At 42.2% G+C, this 24,526-nt stretch overlaps 2 protein-coding genes and 1 long non-coding RNA gene across 5 annotated transcripts; 1 reads left to right on the forward strand and 2 right to left on the reverse strand.

Moving 5' to 3' along the window:
- Positions 1 to 1,410: 1,410 nt before the first annotated feature.
- Positions 1,411 to 5,423, reverse strand: sil1 (SIL1 nucleotide exchange factor). Of its 3 annotated transcripts, XM_031798286.1 has the most exons (10): positions 5,046 to 5,423; positions 4,826 to 4,942; positions 4,548 to 4,683; positions 4,327 to 4,435; positions 4,051 to 4,162; positions 3,733 to 3,915; positions 3,449 to 3,570; positions 3,226 to 3,322; positions 2,803 to 2,967; positions 1,411 to 2,704 (listed from the first exon to the last, which is right to left on the reverse strand). In XM_031798286.1, the coding sequence occupies exons 2-10, from the start codon at positions 4,928 to 4,930 to the stop codon at positions 2,336 to 2,338; spliced, it is 1,398 nt and encodes a 465-aa protein (XP_031654146.1). In that variant the 5' UTR covers positions 4,931 to 4,942; positions 5,046 to 5,423; the 3' UTR covers positions 1,411 to 2,335. The 3 variants fall into 3 exon arrangements, with proteins under 3 accessions (XP_031654146.1, XP_020308329.1, XP_020308328.1); XM_020452740.2 differs by having other exon boundaries at positions 4,883 to 5,423; XM_020452739.2 differs by having other exon boundaries at positions 4,826 to 5,423.
- Positions 5,424 to 10,631: 5,208 nt separating this feature from the next.
- Positions 10,632 to 19,416, reverse strand: LOC109888250 (protein Spindly). The gene is made up of 12 exons (XM_031798077.1): positions 19,018 to 19,416; positions 18,266 to 18,412; positions 17,832 to 18,008; positions 16,991 to 17,185; positions 15,667 to 15,816; positions 15,462 to 15,560; positions 12,741 to 12,851; positions 12,471 to 12,611; positions 12,245 to 12,345; positions 11,899 to 12,086; positions 11,512 to 11,782; positions 10,632 to 10,914 (listed from the first exon to the last, which is right to left on the reverse strand). The coding sequence occupies exons 2-12, from the start codon at positions 18,410 to 18,412 to the stop codon at positions 10,761 to 10,763; spliced, it is 1,734 nt and encodes a 577-aa protein (XP_031653937.1). The 5' UTR covers positions 19,018 to 19,416; the 3' UTR covers positions 10,632 to 10,760.
- Positions 19,417 to 20,317: 901 nt separating this feature from the next.
- Positions 20,318 to 21,658, forward strand: LOC116355064 (uncharacterized). Its single transcript, XR_004204282.1, has 2 exons — positions 20,318 to 21,212; positions 21,328 to 21,658. It is a non-coding gene; the product is annotated as an uncharacterized LOC116355064 (long non-coding RNA).
- The last annotated feature ends 2,868 nt before the right edge of the window (positions 21,659 to 24,526 follow it).

Raw genomic sequence — 24,526 nt, forward strand, 5'->3', positions numbered from 1 at the left:
TGTCTTGTTGGAAGACAAATCTCCGTCCCAGTCTCAGGTCTTTTGCAGACTCCATCAGGTTTTCTTCCAGAATGGTCCTGTATTTGGCTCCATCCATCTTCCCATCCATTTTAACCATCTTCCCTGTCCCTGCTGAAGAAAAGCAGGCCCAAACCATGATGCTGCCACCACCATGTTTGACAGTGGGGATGGTGTGTTCAGGGTGATGGGCTGTGTTGCTTTTACGCCAAACACAACATTTTGCATTGTTGCCAAAAAGTTCAATTTTGGTTTCATCTGACCAGAGCACCTTCTTCCACATGTTTGGTGTGTCTCCCAGGTGGCTTGTAGCAAACTTTAAATGACACTTTTTATGGATATCTTTAAGAAATGGCTTTCTTCTTGCCACTCTTCCATAAAGGCCAGATTTGTGCAATATACGACTGATTGTTGTCCTATGGACAGTCTCCCACCTCAGCTGTAGATCTCTGCAGTTCATCCAGAGTGATCATGGGCCTCTTGGCTGCATCTCTGATCAGTCTTCTCCTTGTATGAGCTGAAAGTTTAGAGGGACGGCCAGGGTCTTGGTAGATTTGCAGTGGTATGATACTCCTTCCATTTCAATATTATCGTTTGCACAGTGCTCCTTGGGATGTTTAAAGCTTGGGAAATCTTTTTGTATCCAAATCCGGCTTTTGTTTTGCAAGGAGGAATGGGAAAAAATGTCAGTCTCTCGATGTGCAAAACTGATAGAGAAATACCCCAAGCGACTTACAGCTGTAATCGCAGCAAAAGGTGGCGCTACAAAGTATTAACTTAAGGGGGCTGAATAATTTTGCACGCCCAATTTTTCAGTTTTTGATTTGTTAAAAAAGTTTGAAATATCCAATAAATGAAGTTCCACTTCATGATTGTGTCCCACTTGTTGATTCTTCACAAAAAAATAGTTTTATATCTTTGTTTGAAGCCTGAAATGTGGCAAAAGGTCGCAAAGTTCAAGGGGGCCGAATACTTTCGCAAGGCACTGTAAGTATAAAGCACACGGGTGAGGTTATTTACTTACTGTAAATAGTTTCTGAAAGAGAATAATTCCTTATAGAATATCAAAGATTGATGCAGTCATTGAGCCACTTCAGTCACTAGCAAAAACTGGCAAAGTGGAGACAGACAAAACAGTAAGGTTGGGCATTACATGAATAAGAAAATATTAACCAGAAACATGTACAAATAAGATGGCGCAGGTGCACCTTGAATCAATGACACTGACCTCCCAACTTCACAGTTTTGGTGAGGCAACTTTGTTACTTTGTTCTAAAAACAGATAAGATGTGCCTCTTACACACCCATCGTATCTACTGACAGTGGCTAGATATTTTGTAGGGTTTGTAAAATATTTTTTTAAAGTCTCAGTTAAAGGCAGATTATTAGCAGTGCCTTTACCCAATGGATTTATTCTTATCAAACAAGTAAACAAAATACATAGTAAACAAATAACTTAGACATCAGTTAAGACATTTCAAATCATTAGAATAAATTGTGTGTATTTGAGAGCTAGACTCAATATTATGCTCAATAATTCTCAAAGTTTCTGTTTACCATTTTACATTCAATCATGCTTTTTGGAATTGAAGGTGCCACATTTGAACCTTCTATTTTAAGCAGTTGACAGAACACATCTCTTATTGACAGGTTCAAACACAAGAAAGTCTTGGTCAAGCATGCAGGCATGTGTGAGGCACAAGAATTCTCTCTGGATGCCTTTCCTTCCTGCCGGAATGATGCAGTGCAATGAAGAGTATCACTGACTGGACATTGGCTTTCCAAATCAGTGGAAACACTTAAACTAATAAAATGATGAAACATGAACCTGTACAGTCTCTCATGAAACCCCATAGGGAAGTATGGAAATAGCTCAGATTTCATTACTGCTTACAGCAGGCACTGACTAGGCACACTAGTATCACAGTGGACAATCCACTAACAAGATAGATGGAGCACACTGAACAAGGAACACAAATGCCATATAAGGAGAAATACTGTCTTTTAGCCCAGCTGAATGCATTCCTCAGGGAGGACTGGAAAGCCTTATTTTGAGACACAAGCCAAGGCATGATGCATCACAGATGCAGAAAAAAGGTTAAGGCTAAGCAACCAAAAGGCAACCTTGTGATTTGCAAATGTGTGAACTAGAAGCACAAGCATTTCGCTACGCTCGCATTAACATCTGCTAACCATGTGTATGTGACAAATAAAACTTGATTTGACCCTATCACACAGCCGCAAAACTCGAACGCATTTCTGTAATCCTACATCCTTGTTTTTTTAATTGTCCTTTGACAAGGGTTTTCACCAAGCCCTATACTTGTTTCAGTTTCAGCACCACTGTCTCCAACAGAGCCAGGATCTCCCCAAAGTATCCATCCTCGTCACCGAGGACCTGCTCTGTGAGCACCAGCTCCTGGTACTGCTCCTGTAGGGCGCTGAGGGAGGAAGACAGGGCGTAATCCTTTCGATACTGAGTCTGGCAGTGAGGCATCATGGCCAGGATAGTTCGCAGGGCCTTTTCCTTCCAGTCGTGCTCTGGGGAGGCCAACAGTTCAGGTACCAGACTGCACCAGCCTTGCTCTGCCAAAAGTGGCTGGAGGGAGACCTGCGCATACTGCCGCAAACGCTCATTGTGAGATGCATCTGGGATGGGGTCAAGTCCAGTCTGAGAGATCAGCTCCTAGAATAGAGAATGCCATTCATGCCATTCACATACATTTGATTTCACAAGACTAGCCTTGTATTATTGGCAAGGTTTTCGTAAAGAGCACCCCTCACCTTTTCGTTGATCATATCATAGAGTATGGTTACAATCCTCACACGGACAGCCCCACCTCCAGATGCTCGGAAAATATCCCCCAACACTTGCAGCCCACCCAGCTTCAGGAAGTGGCTTTGGGCAAAGGGGCAGTGACGTAGCAAACAGGCCAGAGCAAACAACGCCTGTATAGCAGGCAAACATTAGCCTTAGTTAAGTGCCAGGAAGAGAATGATTATTTACAAGTGATTGTCAGGGCTAAATTCTGTTCAGATTCTAAAATGTATTTGAAGACAGATGTGATGAAACCTTGCAGCATTAAATTGAAAGCCATCGAGTGTCTCTGCTAAAGACGGGACTATTAATCCTGCTAGATATACTGGACTGATTCTAAAATAAAAATGTATTATGAGTGAATTTTAGAATGTGGGAACAGGACTCGCCCTCTTTTTAACAGACATGGGTCGTGGAGTGGCAAGTAACATTAACAGCTTCTGAAGGGTACCACTTTCAACTGCCTCCACCTGCACCACTGGGTTACTAGAAAGAAGATAGTGAATGATAATGTTACTGACCACACACACACAAATACAAACAAAAACAGGCTGTCTTTTGGCTGGTATTTAGAATTCGACAGTTGGAACGGGTTAATGAAGACTGCTATACCTTGATAGAGCTGATCCCAGAACGAAAGAAGCACTCTCTTGAAGTCGATAGTCTGTGCTGTTCAATGCATCAACCACAAGCTTCAACCCTCCGCTAGATGCCAGGTTCTGTGCATTGTCCACCTGACAAGACATAACAAGAAAGGAAACCGTAATTATAACTCCATTACTTGAATCCAATGAAAGTTATTTTGTGTGTTTATGTTAACCTATGTAAAAGAGGTGTTGTTTCTCCTCCCCGACTATTAGTATATACAAAAACATCCCATGCTTGGGGGGCCTCACCTGATGAACAAGGTACTCTAAGTCATGTAGAGCTTTAACCTTCTCTTCCACAGTGGCGTTAGAGCTGTTGAATTGGGACACCAGTCTACTCATAATCTGGAAGTCTGACTCCATCAGCATGTCTAGCCTGACAATGTCTTTTTTCAGCTCATCCATGGTATGAAACTGGGCCCTGAGAGCCTCCTAAACACATACACACAGGTTTGGGACCAAGATAACAATCAAAGACAGATGGGATCACAGATGCATTAGGCTCTTATCACAGCCGCTTGTTTCCACTGTGGTAAGAAACTACAGATCCATCAAATCAGGGCAAACCGTCTCTTCTTTGTCACTGGTTTTGGGATCCACTCCTTCTTTGATATTTTTCAAAGCCTTCTTCAGCTCCTCAGCACTGACAGATGGGCCCTGTGTGTTCTCCTTCCCCTGTCTGACTCACAGAGAGCAAAGACTGTAGTGAGTCTGATGTAATCTCAAGCAAACATAGTAGTGTGTGTGTATGGCAATCTAACGTACAATAGCTATATGGCAAAAAATTTAGATGGTGTTTCATATGGTTGATATACAAATTTCAATAGGATCCTCAACTCATACCTTTGTCCATCTATCTGGTATTTGAGAGTCTGGTGTTCCCCAAGTTTGACCTCCCTCTGTCCAGTCTGAAGGTTGAGCCTTACTTGAGAGCCCCTTGGGACCCCATGACCTGAACAATGCCAAAATTGTACAGTGAATACCTTTGATTCTGCCATAGATCTTAATCTCCAGTACACTACTGTGTAATAAAGGCACATGTGTGTTTCTGCTTTAGCAATCACCTGGTTTGAGAGTCTTCCACTTATCTGTTGGATGGAACGCATCCAAATCCTCAGAATCTCCCTCTTCCACGTGGGCATCCTCCTCACCCTCCAGGCTGGCCTCAGGGCTCTCCACAACAGTCAGAGCGGAGGGAGACTATAGGGCAAAGGGTATTGTATCAGACTCTTGTACAGGCTTATCATAATCAGCTAGGCTACACAAACTGTTTTACATTGTATTTATTAAGTAGTATAACAATTAGTATAGGTCAATAATTATTTAATTCATCATTACTCACCTTTTCGCTGAGAACATGGACGAATTGACAAATGAATGCTAAGAGCATGAGTGCTACCTTCAGTCTGGTGGATTGACGTCCTCTTCTCCGGCATCCGATCAACATACTGGCTGTAGGCTAGCTAACACAACTCATGTATTAGTGGCAATATTGATATGACACAGCAAAGGGTAACCAATACAATTCACGAGTACTTCGACGCACTGCACTATTTATTCACCCAACTGCACCATTCCAGATGTCAGCATGGACGTGTAACGTTGATGCGCCCAGAGATTCTTTTGAGGAGATGGGAAACTCTATTGGATTCGCATTAATGTCCATTTTGCACAATGCATTCTGGGACAAGGCAAGTAAATGGGAGTCAATTGGGTGCTAGCTAAAAAAAACTACATTAGCGTGAATTTAGTGAACAAGAACTACAAAATTACAAGATTATCGACTCATACCCTGATTTTGAGAAGAGATTGCGAGACGATTGTTTTAACAACCAAGTGACGCGGGATGACAACGTAAACGCAATTGGTAGACAGTCTGCTTGGTGGGGCGTCTCCCATTCATTGTCCGATGGGATTCCTATCTTTCTCTAATATCTCACATACTTTTCAGCAACTAGACCACTCCCACAGTACTTGTCTAGTACTTGTCTTCACGACCGGGAGCCAATCATATTTAAAAGCATGTACCTTGTATTCAAATTATATGCAATCGGATTGGCTAATGGGAGATCCCCTGTATGATCCCTGTGAAGCAATTACATTACATTTCTCATAGGGATTTTTCCTATAGTCCGTCCTCTCTCCTCCGTGACTCGGAAACCGTGGTAGATGAGTGTTTCAGATTCCTTAGTTGGCAAATGTAGAAAGTCCTCCCCTCCTCGATAGCCGTCTGATGGCGAGGAAGCACAAGTGTATCCTATCTGGGGACGGGCTCTTTTCTCGCCACTTCGATACAAAGTGATTTTCGAAGTATCTTAGGAGAACATACTCAGTCCCCTAACTTGCTACGTTAATTGGCCTAACCTGTTGAGTAAGTTGAGCAAATTTGATTGAGAAATGGCCAAGGACATCCTATTGATGGTGCGTTCAAGACAACTGGGAACTCTGAAAAAAACGAGGTCATGACGTCATGGATCTTCAAGTCAGAAATTCGGAGCTCTTGAAAGATGCCAGAGTTTCTGACTTGGATTTTCGAGTTGAATGACAGTTCAAAAAGATTTTTCCCAGGCGGTACGAGTTTTATTTCAGAATTCCTGTTATTTTGAATGCACTAAGGTCGAAAGTACGAGATTTCAGAGTTCCCAGATGTTTTGAACATGGCATCAGAACTTGGAGAAAAAAATGAGGTCAAGTCATCATGTCAGTGCCCTTCAGATCAAAAAGTTGGAGCTCTAGAAAGATTTGATGTTATTTTAATGGACAAAGAATTAGCTTTTCTTTCAAAAACAAGGACATTTCTAACTGACCCCAAACTTTTGAAAGGTAGAAAAATAAAATAAAACCCTGAAATATCAAATTCACATAAATATTCAGACCCTTTACGCAGTGCTTTGTTGAAGCACCGTAGACAGTGATTAGAGCCTTGAGTGTTCTTGACTATGACACTACAAGCCAGAGGTGGAACCAAGTAATATTGTTTTACAAGTCATAAGTAAGTCTCAAGTCTTAGCACTCAAGTCCCAAGTCAAGACAGGCAAGTCCGAGTCAAGTCTCAAGTCAAGACCGTCAAGTATCAAGTCCTAAACTTTGAGTTTCGAGTCCTAAACAAGTCAATGTGCTCTTCACCTAATGTAATACCATATATTTTTAACAAGAGTAATAGTTAGTATATTACATTTACTCAAATCATGAATGCTTTTAAAAATATTGATATTTTTATTACTTTCCAAATAAACGTTATATTTCCATGGAAATATATGGTAGCCATGAGAAAGACCCTCCCAATAGTGATCGACTATCGAGGATCGCAATCGGGCGATGTAGGCTTGTACACACACACACACACACACACATGCACACACACTCTCTCTCTCTCTCTGGTTACAGTAGGCAAACGTATGTCAATGGTTTTAGGAACAGCAGTAACATCAGGCAGGATTTAGGCTACCAACTGCCTAGCCAGTTGTAGCTCAGTCTTGGGTGCAATGATCACATTCCCACACTGACTAACTGCGTGGAGGCTCATTGATTTAACTTTACGCTAGCCTACATGATACACTAGTAAAGTAATAAAATATATAGCTGTCGGCTGTATTAGCCACGACTTAGCATTCTTTGTGCAGCTTCAAATGTCGAACAAAGTTGGAAATTGTCTGTAAATTTCTTCCCGCATGTTTTGCAAGTTGCAATCCATTTTTTGTTGATACAGCGTCGTCTTTACATCCGAAAATAATAATTTTGGGTATCATCTTTCCAAGGTCTCCATCTGAATTCCCCCCGCCGACGTTCCTCTGCACTGCCACACACAACTTTTTCTCAGCTGGCACAATTTGATTGGCTGCTGTCCGATTCAAACTGTAATCCATTAAATGAAGAGTTGATGCGCTGCACACTTTTGTTAATAGCATCATTTTTAATATTTGGGCTTGGCGAGGGTATCAAGTCAGGTTGAGTCATAAGGCTCAAGTCCAAGTCAAGTCACGAGTCATTGATGTTAAAGGCAAAGTCAAGTTGCAAGTCATCATATTTGTGACTCGAATCTGACTCGCTACAAGCTTGGCACATGTGTATTTGGGGAGTTTCTCTAATTCTTCTCTGCAGATCCTCTCAAGCTCTGTCAGGTTGGTCAGGTTGGACAGCACAGCTATTTTCAGTTCGATCCAGAGATGTTCGATTGGGTTCAAGCCCGGGCTCTGGCTGGGCCACTCTAGGACTTTCAGAGACTTGTCCAAAGCCACTCCTGCATTGTCTTGGCTGTGTGCTTAGGGTTGTTGTCCTGTTGGAAGGTGAACCTTCGCCCCAGTCTGAGGTCCCGAGCGCTCGCTCTCGATCAGGTTTTCATTAAGGATCTCTCTGTACTTTTCTCCATTCATCTTTCTCTCGATCTTCATCTTTTATCCCAGTCCCTGCTGCTGAAAAACATCCCCACAGCATGATGCTGCCACCACCATGCTTCCCTGTAGGGATGGTGCCAGGTTTCTTTCAGACGTGACACTTCGCATTCAGGCCAAAGAGTTATATCTTAGTTTCACCAGACCAGAGAATCTTGTTTCTCATGGTCTGAGAGTCCTTTAGGTGCCTTTGGGCAAACTCTAAGCGGGCTGTCATGTGCCTTTTACTAAAAAGTGGCTTCCATCTGGCTTTTCTACCATATAGGACTGATTGGTGGAGTGCTGCAGAAATGGTTGTCCTTCTGGAAGGTTCTCCTATCTCCACAGAGGAACTCTGGAGTTATGTCAGAGTGACCATCGGGTTCTTGGTCACCTCCCTGACCAAGGCCCTTCTCCCCCGATTGCTCAGTTTGGCCGGGCAGCCAGCTCTAGGAAGAGTCTTGGTGGTTCCAAACATATTCCATTTAAGAATGACGGAGGCCACTATGTTCTTGGGGACCTTCAATGCTGCAGACATTTTTTTGGTACCCTTCTCCAGATATGTGCCTCAGCCAATCCAGTCTCAGAGCTCCAAGGACAATTCCTTCAACCTCATTGCTTGGTTTTTGCTCTGACATGCACGCTGGGACCTTATATAGACAGATGTGTGCCTTTCCAAATCACGTCCAATCATTTGAATTTACCACAAGTGGACTCCAATCAAGTTGTAGAAACATCTCAAGGATGATCAATGGAAACAGGATGCAAGATGTGAAAACGTTTTCATTATGGGTATTGTGTTAAGATTGATGAGGAAAAACATGTATTTAATACATTTTAGAATAAGGCTGTAACATAACAAAATGTGGAAAACGTCAAGGGGTCTGAATACTTTCCGAATGCACTATATCTCCCATTATGGTGTCTGTGAGCGCACAGGCAGCGCCCAATGATGAACAGTACCACTCAAAGGTTTGGACACACCTACTCATTCAAGGGTTTTTCTTTATTTTTACAATTTGTCTGCATTGTAGAATAATAGTGAAGACATCAAGACTATGAAATAGCACATGTGGAATCATGTAGTAACCCAAAAAAGTGTTCTAAATATATTTTAGATTATTCAAAGTTGCCACCCTTTCCCTTGATGACAGCTTTGCACACTCTTGGCATTCTCTCAACCAGCTTCATGAGGTAGTCACCTGGAATGCTTATCCAACAGTCTTGAAGGAGTTCCCACATGTGCTGAACACTTGTTGGCTGCTTTTCCTTCACTCTGCTGTCCAACTTATACCAAACCATCTCAATTGGGTTGAGGTTGGGGGATTGTGGAGGCCAGGTCATCTGATGCAGCACTCCATCACTCTCCTTCTTGATCAAATAGCTCTTACACAGCCTGGAGATGTGTTGGGTCACTGTCCTGTTGAAAAAAAAACGATAGTCCCACTAAGCGCAAAACAGATGGGCTGGCGTATCGCTGCGAAAGGCTGTGGTAGCCACACTGATACAAGTGTGCCTTGAATTCGAACTAAATCACTGTCACCAGCTAAGCACCCCCACACCTCCTTCTCCATGCTTCATGGTGGGAACCACACATGCAGATATCATCTGTTCACTTACTCTGCATCTCACAGTGATGCAGCGGTTGGAACCAAAAATTTCAGACGAAAGGACACATTTCCACCGGTCTAATGTCTTTTGCTTGTGTTTCTTGGCCCAAGCAAGTCTCTTCTTATTATTGGTGTCCTTTCGTTGTGGTTTCTTTGCAGCAATTCGACCATGAAGGCCTGACTCAGTCTCCTCTGAACAGTTGATGTTGAGATGTGTCTGTTACTTGAATTCTGTGAAGCATTTCTTTCAGCTGCAATCTGAGGTGCAGCTAATGGACGATTTTTGAAGCTGGTAACTCTAATGAACTTATCCTCTGCAGCAGAGGTAACTCTGGGTCTTCCTTTCCTGTGGCGATCCTCATGAGAGTCAGTTTCATCATAGCGCTTGATGTTTTTTGCGACTGCACTTGAACTTTCAAAGTTCTTGAAATTTTCCAGATTGACTGACCTTCATATAATGATGACCTTCAGATAATGATAGACTGTCATTTCTCTTTGCTTATTTGAGCTCTTCTTGCCCTAATATGGACTTGGTCTTTTACCAAATAAGGCTATCTTCTGTATATCAACCCTATCTTGTCACAAAACAAATGATTGGCTCAAACGCATTAAGGAAAGAAATTCCACAAATTAACATTTAACAAGGCACACCTGTTAATTGAAATGCATTCCAGGTGACAAACTCATTAATCTGGTTGAGAGAATGCCAAGAGTGTGCAAAGCTGTCAAGGTAAAGTGGCACCTTTGAAGAATCTCAAATATAAAATCGTAAAAATAAATTAAAACTCTTGAATGAGTAGGTGTCCAAAACTTTGACTGGTACTGTATATTAACCCTGGATTGCTGGTAAAAACAAATGTTAACATTTATAAATGCATTTCTATATAGATTCCATTTTTTTAAACAATGGTGGGGGAGTATCAAGACGGAGGCACGGCGGTTTCAAACAGCACCCCTTTAGTCTGTGTTTATCAATCATTGAGGCCATCTCCATTTCAAAGTGGTCCATTTTCTTCTACTACTTCTATAAATTGGCAAAATCTTTTGCCAAATTTCACATTGGTCCACTCTGGGGTGGCACTGTGGCCCATGATATTTCAAACAAAAAAAGCCCAGACTAATTTTATACAATTCATATCTCCTGACCAATTCTGTAATTTAAACACTATTAGAATAGAAGATCATTTATTTGACAGAAATCCAGATTTAATACATTAATAAAATGAAGACAAACATTTTAAAATATACTCTAATGCTAGTATTTGATTGAAGGAATATAAAAAGTGTAGACTTCAGTCTACTGCTGAGCACATTGGTTTTCCAGTGTTTTCTGCGAGGAAACATGGATGACTTGAGATTTCAGCCTTTTCTTGTCATTTCTTCTGTTCTCTTCACCTTCTTTCTCCATCTCCAGCTCCTCAGTCATGGTTTTACAGTCAGCTGATGGAGATCTAAAAGGCAAACCATTCCATTTGTGTGAAGGTGTTGCCAAATCCAAAGCCATACAGATGACATTTACAACCCGGTTGTTATCATTTCTAGTAAAATACAAAGGATTCATTTACAAAGACATGTTCTAGGCCTACGTGGTACACCAGTCAATCAATCCGTTTAGACCTAAACTGTTGACCTTCACTCTACATGTTTTATTACATTTCAAAAAGTGCAAAGACAAGGATCAACACAGTTGAAACCGTTCCTACTGGCAGCAGACTGTAAACCATTGTTAGTACCTACATTTACATGCATCCATCAAATACATGGAAAGGAAGATCAACACACTGACTCATGGTACAGTAAGTTACAACTGTGTTCAGCTAACAGCAATTCTAGCCTTAATCCAGGCAGTCAGCCTTGTAGGAAAAATGTCACAGAAAGTATAATACTTTTCCCCGTGACAGCCCTCCCAAAAGGCAAGGGAAGGGTAGGCAATGGTGGACTAGTGGTGAGAGCCCAAACAAAGCCCAGGAAGAGGAAGACGACAAAGAAACTGAAGTTGACACAGTAAAAGAGGAGACAGGAGTCTGAAGGACCATGGGGACACTGACCTGGGGGGGTTGGGGATAGTGGTTGGGGGCTCCTCGCAGATGCGCACACACTTGCTGTCTCGGGTCAAGGTAGAGTTAGGCTTGGGGTTGTTGGGGGGCTGCAGAGGGGCAACGGTGAGCCTCTCCTCTGTAAAAGGGTGGGCCTCTGCTTCCATTTCTTCTTTCATGTGCTTGGGGAGCTCCAGTACCATGGGCTCCTCTTTCTTCACTTCTGGAATGTCTACAGGGAGCTTCTCACGCTTGCGCTTCTGAATATGTTTTCTATTCACCTCTAAAGACAACATAAAATAGATTTTTATCTCTCTTACCTAATGTCACATTTTTTAAATATGTAACTTATCACTGCAACTGTGACCAAGTGAAACGTCACGATACAGGCTAATTTACCATTGGGCTCATATTTCAACCGGAGCTCTTCCACTTTGACTTGAAGCATGATGTTGACACTCTGGCTCTGCTTGTGGGCACTCTCTGCACGGAAAAGCTTCCTCTCCAGCTCCAGTGCTCTTTGACTCTCAGAGAGTGACTTCATCCTTTGCATAGACAACTCATCCCCCAGTCGCTCTGCATCCTTCCTACACACACAAATCAAACACTGATGCAGGTACGACAGTTCTAATCTCAACATTTGTAAGCCAAACCTTAAAATGTGGAATGTTTATGGGCAAACTGAAGGTCATCACCCACCCAGCATGTAAATACTGACTGTGCCCTAAATCAAGCGATAACTCACACAGAGTTCGAAAGTTGCATTTTCAGAAGGTCAGTGTAGTATGTCCCATCCCCACTGTCTGTTTCCACCGGGGCTGAAGAGGGCTGTGCCTTCCATGTCATCTGCATAGACACAGTAACCAACAATTGTGACAACATTCACTTCATACGGTGTGAATCTGTTACCTTATAACATGTTGTAGTGTACAGGATTTTAGTTGAAATGACAACAAACAAGAGGCCTTCACCTCCACTTTCTCCAGGCGACGTAGTTTTATAATGAGGGCTTGAATCTCACTGTTCTTCTCTGAGAGCATCGACTGCAGGCGCTCCAGCTGGGCAGGATCTGCTCTAGAGCCTTGCAGTTGCATGAGTGTGGCTATCTGAACCTGGAGGATCATGCATGAGGGAAATGCACATTAATGAATCCCAAGTCTACCTCGGGTCAGTCTCACATTGTCATTAGGTGATTGAGTTAAAACATACAAAAACTTTTTTTTAAATGTTTTTAATCGTACCTTCATACGATGGAGCTGTTGTTCGGAGAAGGCATGCTGCTTCTGAAGGGATTTGTGCTGTACTTTCATACTGATCAGCTGTCTCTCCATCTCTGCTCGTTTGTCTTCAAGCTAAAAATAAATCAAGAGGCTCTATAACACAGAACGGGGAGGGTGCACACCCCCAGCCACAGGGCCACAGTGGAGAGGGTCAAGAGCTTCAAGTTCCTCGGTGTCCACATCAAGAGGACTTAACAAGGCCCTCTGACACCAGAAGTCGTGAAGAAGGCACGGCAACACCTCTTCTCCTTTGGGAGGCTGAAACGATCTGTCATGGCCCCTTAGATCCTCAAGCAACTATTACAGCTGCATCATTGAGAGCATCGTAACTGGTTGTATCACAGTTTGGTATGGCAACTGCACCGCCCGCCCCAGAAAGCAATACAGAGGCATCACTGGGGGTGAGGTCCCAGCCATCTAGGAAGTACATGCCAGGCGGTGTCTGAGAAAGGCCCAAAAATGTGCAAAAATATTCCAGCCACCAAAGACATGGACTGTACTCAGTGCTCCCGTCCTGCAGGCGGTACCAGCTCAGACAAACACTCCTAAAAAGCTTCTATCCCCTGACCATAAGACTTAAATGGCTAACAACTACTACCTTCCCTCTCTCAGACTATCCACACCGACTCTAGGGCAATCCACAGGTCTCTACACACTCCGACAACCTACACCACTGGTAAAATGACTTAGGATAACATTACTCCTTTACACCGATGTCCATTGATTAACATTTATCCTGCTACTGGTCACTATTACTCTTGTTTACACGTATATATTACCACTAGTATACATAAATGAGTTTTAATGACCCCAACCGAAGTGTTTCAACCACCCCACAAATGTCTTGTTAACAAACTATAGTTTTGGCAAGTCAGTTAGGACATTTACTTTGTGCAAGGCACAAGTCATTTTTCCAACAATTGTTTACAGACAGATTATTTCACTGTATCACAATTCCAGTAGGTCAGAAGTTTACATACACTAAGTTGACTGTGCCTTTAAACAGCTTGGAAAATTCCATACAATTATGGCATGGCTTTGGAAGCTTCTGATAACTCAAATTATGTCAATTAGCCTAATTGGAGGTGTACCCGTGGATGTATTTCAAGGCCTACCTTCAAACTCAGTGCCTCTTTGCTTGACATCATGGGAGAATCAAAAGAAATCAGACCCCAGAAAAAAAGAAATTGTAGACCTCCACAAGTCTGGTTCATCATAGGGAGCATTTTCCAAATGCCTGACTGTACCACACTCATCTGTACAAACAATAGTACGCAAGTATAAACACCATGGTACCACGCAGCCGTCATACCGCTCAGGATAGAGACGCGTTCTGTCTCCTAGAGATGAACGTACTTCGGTGCGAAAAGTGCAAATCAATCCCAGAACAGCAGCAAAGGACCTTGTGAAGATGCTGGAGGAAACAGGTACAAAAGTATCTGTAAAATTAGTCCTATATCGACATAACCTGAAAGGCCGCTCAGCAAGGAAGAAGACACTGCTCCAAAACCACCATAAAAGCGCCAGATTACGGTTTGCAACTGCACATGGGGACAAAGATCCTACTTTTTGGAGAAATGTCCTCTGGTCTGATGAAACAAAAATGGAACCGTTTGGCCATAATGACCATCGTTATGTTTGGAGGAAAAAGGGGAATGCTTGCAAGCCGAAGAACACCATCCCAACCGTGAAGCGAGAAGGTGGCAGCATCATGTTGTGGGTTCTGCTTTGCTGCAGGAGGGACTGGTCCACTTCACAAAATAGATGGCATCACAAGGAAGAAAATGATGTGGATATATTGAAGCATTGTGGATGTATTGAAACAACATCTCAAGACATCAGTCAGGAAGTTAAAGCTTGGTCGCAAATGGGTCTTCCAAATGGACAATGACCACAAGCATACTTCCAAAGTTATGGCAAAATGGCTTAAGGACAACAAAGTCAAGGTATTGGAGTGGCCATCAAAGACCTGACCTCAATCCCATAGAAAATGTGTGGGCAGAACTGAAAAAGTGTGTGCGAGCAAGGAGGCCTACAAACCTGACTCAGTTACAAAATTCACCCAACTTATTGTGGGAAGCTTGTGGAAGGCTACCTGAAACATTTGACCCAAGTTAAACAATTTCAAGGCAATGCTACCAAATACTAATTGAGTGAATGTAAACTTCTGACCCACTGGGAATGTGATGAAAGAAATCATGACCCTCTCTTATTATTCTGACATTTCACATTCTTAAAATAAAGTGGTGATCCTAACTGACCTAAGACAGGGAATTTTTACTAGAATTAAATGTCAGGAATTGTGAAAAACTGAGTTTAAATGTATTTGGCTACGGTGTATGTAAACGTTAGTCTTCAACTGTTTACTGTAGAGATAAGTATTTATATATTCCTGCTACCAGTCCCTTTCCCAGCCCTGTTTACATGTAAATCCTACTACCAGTCACGTCGTATGTATAAACCCACCTCAACAACTCCAGCACAATGGCAAAGGTACTGACACTACTGTATATATTCTTGCACTCTCATTGTATTTAACCCTCATCGTAGTCCTTGAGGTTTTTAATTCTATTCTATTATTATTATTATATTGTTGGGAAAGAGCTCACAGGGTAAGAATTTCACTGTACTTTGAAATACATTCAAAGACGCTACGGAGACAGATGGCAATGTAGTACCTACCTCTCCAAATAAAGAATTTCCCTTGCTGTTGGGATCTTGTGCCTGTTGCAACAGCTGATCCAGTTGAATCTGGAGATCTTGGTTGGCCTCTCGGGATTTCTAAAGCAAACAAAAAGGAAAACACATTTGTTTCCTTAGCATGAATGACTAGTGCAATGTATGCATGATATACACAACCTAAACTGCTGAAGATTATGATCTTTACCTCCAAGGTGTTGAAACAGGAGACAGCTTCTCTCTCACACTCTCCTTTCTCCTCGCAGATTCTCTCCAGTTGACGTTGAAGGTTTGTGTTAGTCAGCTCCAGCTGCTGCTCTTTGTACTGGGCCTCCTGAAGTGCCAGCTCCAAGGTAGCCTGAGTGGACAAAAAACAAAAATGACTACCTATACTGTACCACATGCAATCATTGTCGACTGAGATTTAAATGAGCTAAAAGTTAACAAAGCAGAGTCTTTATGGGCCTATACTAATCTCCCATGTACAGATGCATGTCACATCGGATGGAATCGGAGTTGGGCTGGGCCTGATATAGAATAAATTAGCTCTTCCCCTGCCACTCAAACAACAATGATGAGATCACTTCTTCCACCCTGACAAGTGGTTATTTTACTGTAATAGAGGAGAAGTTTTCCTTTCTATTGATACCCTTTTTAATGTCTTAACTTCTCAAGTTGCGCACAGAGCAGACTACTAAAACGGGAGTATCAATGAACATTGATTCGGTGTTCATAACAATTCAACTGCTCTGCCTTGTTGATTGGCAAATAGATGCAAGTTGGCTAAACTTGAAATATAAAGATAGCTATAGAGAGATACTGACTACTCATTAGCACATGGTCTTGTGCTTGAGAGATTCTTTTTGATACCCGTGTTAATTTTCGATAATGCCTGCAACAAGAAGTGAATGTGTATTATGCAGGGTTCTGGTTAAACTTGTAACAAAGAGGGCATTTTCATAGACAGACTTAAAAACCAGATCTGTGGTTATTGCAAAAAAGCAGGTTAAACTAATTTGATTAAATAATTACATTATTAGTTAGGCTTAATTTAGCCTAGGTATAATTTCACGAGCCATGAATTCATTAGATTATTGCTGACTGTTTGAATTGCATTGTATTTTACAGCAAAGCTTAGAGAAAATATTTCTACAAAAATATACACACAATTATTTTTTTAGAATTAAAAAATAAATCAAATTGAGATGTGATTTTTAGGACATGTCACCCAGCTGTGGAGCGTAGCGTCTCAACAGACTGCGGGATCAGACGACTAAGGAGCTTTTTTCCAGTTTGCAGATTTTTTTCGATAACAATAATGTCGCCAAAACATGATTACGCAGGTGTTCGCATCTTTCACATTTCGGAAGAGAGGGTATATTTGGCCAACAGACTTGGGGTGGAGACTTTGCTAATCTTGGTAGTATCTTCTCATACATCTGACTCCAGAACTTAATTGAGCATCTGATGCAATATTTTAGTCCTGGGCTCCTGAGATTATGTCTTTACAGACAGTGTGGTAGGGTACTCACCTTAGCAGCCACAAGCTCCATCCTCTCCACCTGCAATTCCATCATCTCTGTTGACAGGGTTTCATGAGTCCGCTCTGTGACAGATCGTAGCTCCTCCATCTTGATGCTCAGGGTCTCTGTCTGGAGCTCCAGTTTATGCCTCAGCTGCTTCTCACTCAGCTGCACCTCATCCAGTTCAGATCTCATTCTCTCCATCTACAGCCAACCACAGATATCCCATTCACTACATTGACTGGGCACACATAGTATTGTCAAGAAATAAGTATTGCATCAAAGGCAACTCCTAATTAAGTATGTCTAGCAGAGATGACTTCAGTGTGCATAATTCCACACAAAAGAAGTACCTTTGCATCAGTGGTGTAAAGTACTTTAGTAAAAATACTTTAAAGCACTACAAAAGTAATTTTTTGGGGGTAGCTGTACTTTACTATTTATATTTTTGACTACTTTTACTTCCCTACATTTCTTAAGAAAATATTGTACTTTTAACTACATACATTTTCCTTGACACCCAAAAGTATTAGTTACACTTTGAATGCTTAGCAGGACAGGAAAACAGTCAAAATCAATTATATCCGAGTGCCCCTGGCTTTCCGTAAAATGAAAACAAGAAAATGATGCCATCTGGTTTGCTTAATATAATTTACACTTTTTGATACTTAAGTATATTTTAAACCAAATACTTTTACTCAAGTAGAATTTTACTTGAGTCATTTTCTATTAAGGTATCTGGACTTTTACTCAAGTATTTTCCACCACTGCTTTGCATGCTATTTTTTCCTTGCCTAGACTCAGCATATCCCCCAGCCAATGGTGTACAGGTAATCAAAACCACACCAACCGTGTTCTTGCACTCATTGAGCTCCATAGCGTGATTCCTCTCCAGCCGGGATTCATGTTGCTCCCACTGCAGCCTCTGTTGGCTCTTGATCGAGTCGTGGTCGGAGCGCAAGCTGTCCAGCTCACGGTTTTTCAGCGCCACTTCGCGCTGCAGGGAGTATTTCTCCTGCTCCAGGACCTGAGAAAAGACACACAAGAGATTCATACCTCATACATCAACCCACTCCATCTGCGTTCTCATCCAAACCCTGCTCAACATTACTGTAATATCAGTTGTAACAAGATTCAGGTCATAAAATATAAGGATGATTAGTAGTTGTTATGGGCAGCAGTTTGTCTTATGTTGTAATGAGTTGAATAGGCTATGACAGTAGCAGTTTATCAACGGTCAAGAAGACAGCAGTCTTTCAGTCATTGCCCAGTGTGAATGATCACCTCCACAGCGTTGGTCATCTCTACCCGCTGCTCCTCCAGTTTGTTCTGTAGATCCAGCTGCCCATCCAGCAGCTGAAGGCCATATTGGCCTGCTTCCTTCAACTTGCGTTGTAGTCGCTGGATCTCATCGTCTCCTGAAGTACACATCTTTCACAATTGAGGGGGAAGTAAAAGGGAGAGAAACTTAACTGGAGCACTTATTGAGATTGTGGGACACCCATTTATGCCCAGCGATGGTTCATATGGGTTTAGGTGGAATAGTTGTTCAATTATGTAAAGAATGTGGCTACTCAGTGATCATATCTGATTAAATGAACACAACAAACAAGGATGACAAATATAGCTATTAGCCTAATGGTGGAATAAAGTCTAACCCTGAACTAAACCTAGTTGAAAACAATGGATAAAGACTAACTACTGTTCCACAACTTGGACTCGGTAATTAGGTCCTATTCAGTCGGCACGAAACGGGATAAAACAATTGTATACACGCAACGTTGTGTTTGCTTTTGCTAGTTAACAATACAGCATACGACTGATAAACACTAACATTAGCCAGCTTTTTCCTCCTGATATGAGCTAGCTAAGTACGTTAAATAAACTTGCACGACATAGCGTGCAACTTACGTTATCTAGCTAGTACTAACTGTTGATTACACAAATACAGTTACCCTCGGAAATGTGATCGTAAGAGGATAACTAGCAAGAGATTGTAAAATTACTTTTCATATTTAGCTAGCTAGTAAGCATACCTTTCCACCATGCAGTCAAAAGGGAACAGAACCACCACAATTCAAATCTTCGTTGTTTTCGACCGCTTACACAAGACGATTTGAATTCTCCTGCAGCCCAATGACTGTTCAATGGGCTGACGTCAGATTTTGGACATCCCAAGAAATGCGTTTAGACTTTCTGGCCAGCCAAATATCGCGAGCGATAATGAGATGTCTGTTGGTCTGCCTTTATACAAGGGCGTGGTGACCAATGCAGTGTTGCCAATTTAGCGACTTGGTCACTTAATTTAGCGGGTATTCAGACCCCTCTAGCGACACATTTTCAAAAAAACGACAAGCGACTTTTTCTGGTGTTATTGGAGACTTTTGGAGCCACCCCCATACCAAAGCACTCACAGACGGCCCAGACAGAGGAGCCTATTAAAGAAGAAGTTACAGGTCTGTGAGAGACAGAAATCTTGCTTGTTTGTAGGTGACCAAATACTTATTTTCCACCATAATTTGCAAATAAATTCATTAAAAATCCTACAATGTGATTTTTCAGGATTTTTTTTCATCTCATTTTGTCTGTCATAGTTGAAGTGTACCTATGATTAAAATTACAGGCCTCTCATCATTTTAAGTGGGAGAACGTGCACAATTGGTGGCTGACTAAATACTTTTTTGCCCCACTGTATGTGGGGTAATGAAACAAAAAGGTTTGCTGTGTGCCTTCACTCTGTCTTCCTCCTCCCTGGGCCTGCTGTTTCAACATAGCGGGTCTGTCTCCCTGCCTGTCACCCGCTTTTCTCACACTCTTTACCCTTTGTAAGTGTGTGAAACTACACAATGTCTTGTGGGAACATGCACTAAGTCATTACAATACATTATTTTGATACAGACTCTTTTGCAATGTTTCAAAATAATGAATTTTCCCACACTCCACACCAGCCAGGTGCAAATTGGGGGAGGGACACAACAAATAAATAGCTTTGCACGTGTGGCTCCATCCCACAACCAATCAGTATGGCAAAAAAATATCTCTGTTCAGAGAGCCTTCGAAATAATTTTTGCAGAGAGGGAGGCTAGTATGGAAGGAACATCTTCCACTTTGGAAGATGAATAATTTTCTGAATATAAGGATCATGTCTCTGTCTGTCACACCCTGACCATAGAGAGCTGTTTATTCTCTGTTGGTTGGGGCGTGATAGGGACTAGGGTGGTTCATCTAGGTGATTAATGGTTTATGTTGGCCTTGTATGGTTCCCAATCAGAAACAGCTGTTTTTCGTTGTCTCTGATTGGGGATCATATTTAGGCAGCCTCATTGTGCTTTGTGAGATCTTGTCTACAGATATTTACCTGTGTGCACACCAGTAGCGGCATCGTTCGTTCTGGTCTGTTCTGTTTGGTGAGTTTCAATTAAATTATGTGGAACTCTACGCACGCTACACCCTGGTCCATTCTTTTCGACAAGCGTGACACTGTCAATTCAGAGACATTGAGTTGGAAGAAGAGACAGTTAGTGACAGTGAGTAGGAAGAAGAGGATGAGATGGACCCTCAGCCAGCCCCAGGACCATCCCTTCAGCAACCAGCTCATCAGCAGCCTGCAAGAGGAGAAATATGGATCTCAAAAATTGTGTTTTCTTGCCCAAGGAATGAGTCACCCCGCATTGCTGCTAATGTGATAAGGATGCAACCAGGGCTGATGCGGATGGTGGTTATCCATCTGAAGGACATTGAGTCTAATTTTTTACTTTGCACAAGCTGGGACAGGAGCTCCTCAAGAGGAAGCTGACAATGGTAGGAACAGTATGAAAAACAAGCCAGCGCTCCCACTTCAGCTGTTGAATACACAGAACAGGCCTATCAATCCTTCTAAGTTTGTGTTCATGGCTAACATGTCCCTAGTGTCCTATGTGCCAAAGGAAGGCGAACATGTGGTACTCATGAGTAGGCTGCATAGGGATGGGATAATCTGTGGCCAGGAACATCAACCTGAAATCACAAACGGAGGGGTGGACAATTTAGACAAGCTGGTGACTGGCTACACCAGCAAAATAAGAACCCTACGCTACCCTACGAGAAGACTGCTCTTTCTCGAGGCATTGGTAAGACCACAAATCCAGAGGAGGCAACATATCCCAAGGACCATAGCTTCTGCAGCCTTCGTGAGGAGGATGCTGGTGCCCCATCCGCCCGACACACAGAGCCAACAACTCCAATACCGGAAGTAAGTGTGAGTGATGTTGCGTGTGAGTCTGACTCTCCTACCTTGGCCTGCTGTAACTATATATGTGAGTGAGAGTTCAGGAATTTTACGAACATAAGTGTTTTCATCATTCTAGATTGCAGCCAGTAGCAACAAGAAGAAATGCTGTGATGTGATGTGATGTGATGTGATGTGTGTGTGTGTGTGTGTGTGGACCCAAGAAGGACAGGAAGACAGTACACATGCATCAAGTGCAAGAAATACATTTGCAACACACACAGAGTAAAACTCTGTCCCCCATGTGGTGCGTAGACCGGCCTTAATTTGTGTTCAATGGGGCTCATTGATCATTTCCATAAAATACTGCATGTAAAATTTGTCTTTCCAATTTGTTCAGTTCAAGCAATAAACATCAATAGTGATAACCTTGTTTAATTTACATTTGTTCAAGATAAACATTTATTCCACTCATGTCTCGCTTATAATTGATTTGTGTTTACAAAAATCACATTTTCAACAAATATTTGTGCTTTTATTGATAAATGTGATCTGGCAGGGGTAAATGGCAAATATTAACCATGTATGTTGTCTATATTGCTTGTAATTGATTCTAAGTCAACATCTACTGTCTATACATAAATTATTATGGCTCTATTGTTGTAAAAACCCAATGTTGTGGGTCCATCAGACCTGTGAACATTGGGTGAATAACAAACACCACACAAGATTTAATTTGAACGAAGAGCTGCTAAATCCTTCAGTTTACATCTTGCCTACATCATATCTAGGCTACTGTAGATTATGTGAAATGAGATGTGGGCCTATAATTAGAAAATCTATATATTTAACTAGGCAAGTCAGTTAAGAAAAAATTCTTATTTACAATGACTGCCTAGGAACAGTGGACTAACTGTCTTGTTCAGGGGCATAATGACAGATTTTTACCTTGTCAGCTCTGGGATTCAATCTAGCAACCTTTCGGTTACTGGCCCAACGCTCTAACCACTAGGCTACCTACCTGCCTTTAGCTAAGCAAACCATGTCAAAATTGAATTACAATCATAAACACAGATTTTATTCTGTAGACTATGCCTATTGAAGTGGCAAGTCATTTTCGCAAATGGGCCATTTATAACTGTTTGTGGTCTTATCTGGCACATAACAGTACAATTGCCAGAAAATAGCCTAATATTTTTTGGTTCTTGCTCAGAGATTGAGATCCTCTGTCCAATTTATTTTATTTTTTACTTTAGTTTATTTAGGAAATATTTTTTTAAACTATTTCTTGAACTGCATTGTTGGTAAAGGGCTTGTAATGTAAGGATTTCACAGTAAGGTCTACCGACACCTGTTGTATTCGGCACGTGTGACAAATAAAATTTGATTTGATTATCTCTGTGGGCTGATATTTCTGCGTGGCAGTGCCGGGGGAGCTGCGTGGCAGTCGCGGTGCTACTGAGTGTGCGCCCTCGAGCCTAGTTTTGAGGCAGGATTGCTAGGTCAACCTAAGATTTCTAGCCCAATGACTACTCAAAAAGCCTGAAAACTAGCCTAGTTTTTTTTTGCACACGTGCAAATTATTTACAATTATAAACCTGGGTCGAACCTTGAATGCTGATTGGTTGAAAGCCGTGGTATGTCAGACCATATACCACAGGTATGAAGATGTTGGACCTAGACTTGTCGCTCCGGTACTGGGGGTAGAAGTTGTTGGACCTTTTGGACCTAGACTTGGCACTGCTTGCTGTGTGGTAGCAAAGAGAACCCACACAGTCGTGGGTGAACAGGGAGTACAGGAGGGGACTGAGCACACACCCCTGAGGGGCCCCTGTGTTGAGAATCAGCGTGGCAAATGTGTTGACTACCCTTAACACCTGGGGGCGGCCAGTCAGGAAGTCCAGGATCCAGTTGCAGAGGGAGGGGTTTAGTCCCAAGGTCCTTAGCTTAGTGATGACCTTTGTGGGCACTATGGTGTTGAACGCTGAGCTGTAGTCAATGAACAGCATTCTCACACAGGTGTTCCTTTTGTCCAGGTGGGAAAGGGCAGTGTGGAGTGAGATTGAGATTGCGTCATCTGTGGATCTGTTGGAGCGGTATGCGAATTGGAGTGGGTCTAGGGTTTTCGGGATGATGGTGAGGCCATGACCAACTACTGACATGAGTGCTCCGGGGAGGTAGTCATTTAGGCAGGTTACCTTCGCTTTCTTGGGCACATGGACTATGGTGGTCTGCTTGAAACATGTACAGTACCAGTCAAAAGTTTGGACACACCTACTCATTCAAGGGTTTTCTTTTTCTTAAAAAAAAAACTTTTCTACATTATAGAATAACAGTGAACACAACAAAACTATGAAATAACACATATAGAATCATAGAGTAACTAAAAGTGTTATATAAAATATATTTTGTTTGTTTTTGAGATTTTTCAAAGTAGCCACCCTTTACCTTTGACAGTTTTGCACACTCATGGCATTCTCTAAACCAGCTTCACCTGGAGTCTTGAAGGAGTTCCCAGGTATGCTGAGAACTTGTTGGCTGCTTTTCTCTTCTAGTGCCCGGGGACTTTAATGCAGGCAAGTTTAAATCCCTTTTACCTCATTTCTACGAGCATGTTACATGTGCAACCAGAGGAAAAAAACTATATACCACATTTACTCCACACACAGAGATACATACAAAGTTCTCCCTCGCCCTCCATTTGGCAAATCTGACCATAATTCTATCCTCCTGATTCCTGCTTACAAGCAAAAACTAAAGCAGGAAGTACCCGTGACTCACTCAATATGGAAGTGGTCAGATGGCACGGATGCTCCGCTACAGGACTGTTTTGCTAGCACAGACTGGAATATGTTCCGGGATTCATCCAATGGCATTGAGGAGTATACCACCTCAGTCACCGGCTTCATCAATAAGTGCATCGACGTTCCCACAGTGACGGTACGTACATATCCCAACCAGAAGCCATGGAAAAGGAAAGGGGTTACCTAGTCAGTTGTACAACTGAATACATTCAACTGAAATGTGTCTTCTGCATTTAACTCAACCCCTCTGAATCAGAGAGGTGCGGGGGGCTGCAATAATCGACATCCACATCTTCGGCGCCTGGGGAACAGTGGGTTAATTGCCTTGCTCAGGGGCAGAACGACAGTTGTTTACCTTTTCAGCTCGGGGATTCGATCTAGCAACCTTTCGGGTTACAGCAACATCCATACTGAGCTAAAGGCTAGAGCTACCGCTTTCTGAGTCTGTAATAGCTACCGCTTTCCGAGTCTGTAATACCTACAGTACCAGTAAAAAGTTTGGACACACCTACTCATTGAAGGGTTTTTCTTTAT

This window comes from Oncorhynchus kisutch, linkage group LG19, assembly GCF_002021735.2.
Source record: "Oncorhynchus kisutch isolate 150728-3 linkage group LG19, Okis_V2, whole genome shotgun sequence".
Taxonomy (NCBI): Eukaryota; Metazoa; Chordata; class Actinopteri; order Salmoniformes; family Salmonidae; genus Oncorhynchus; species Oncorhynchus kisutch.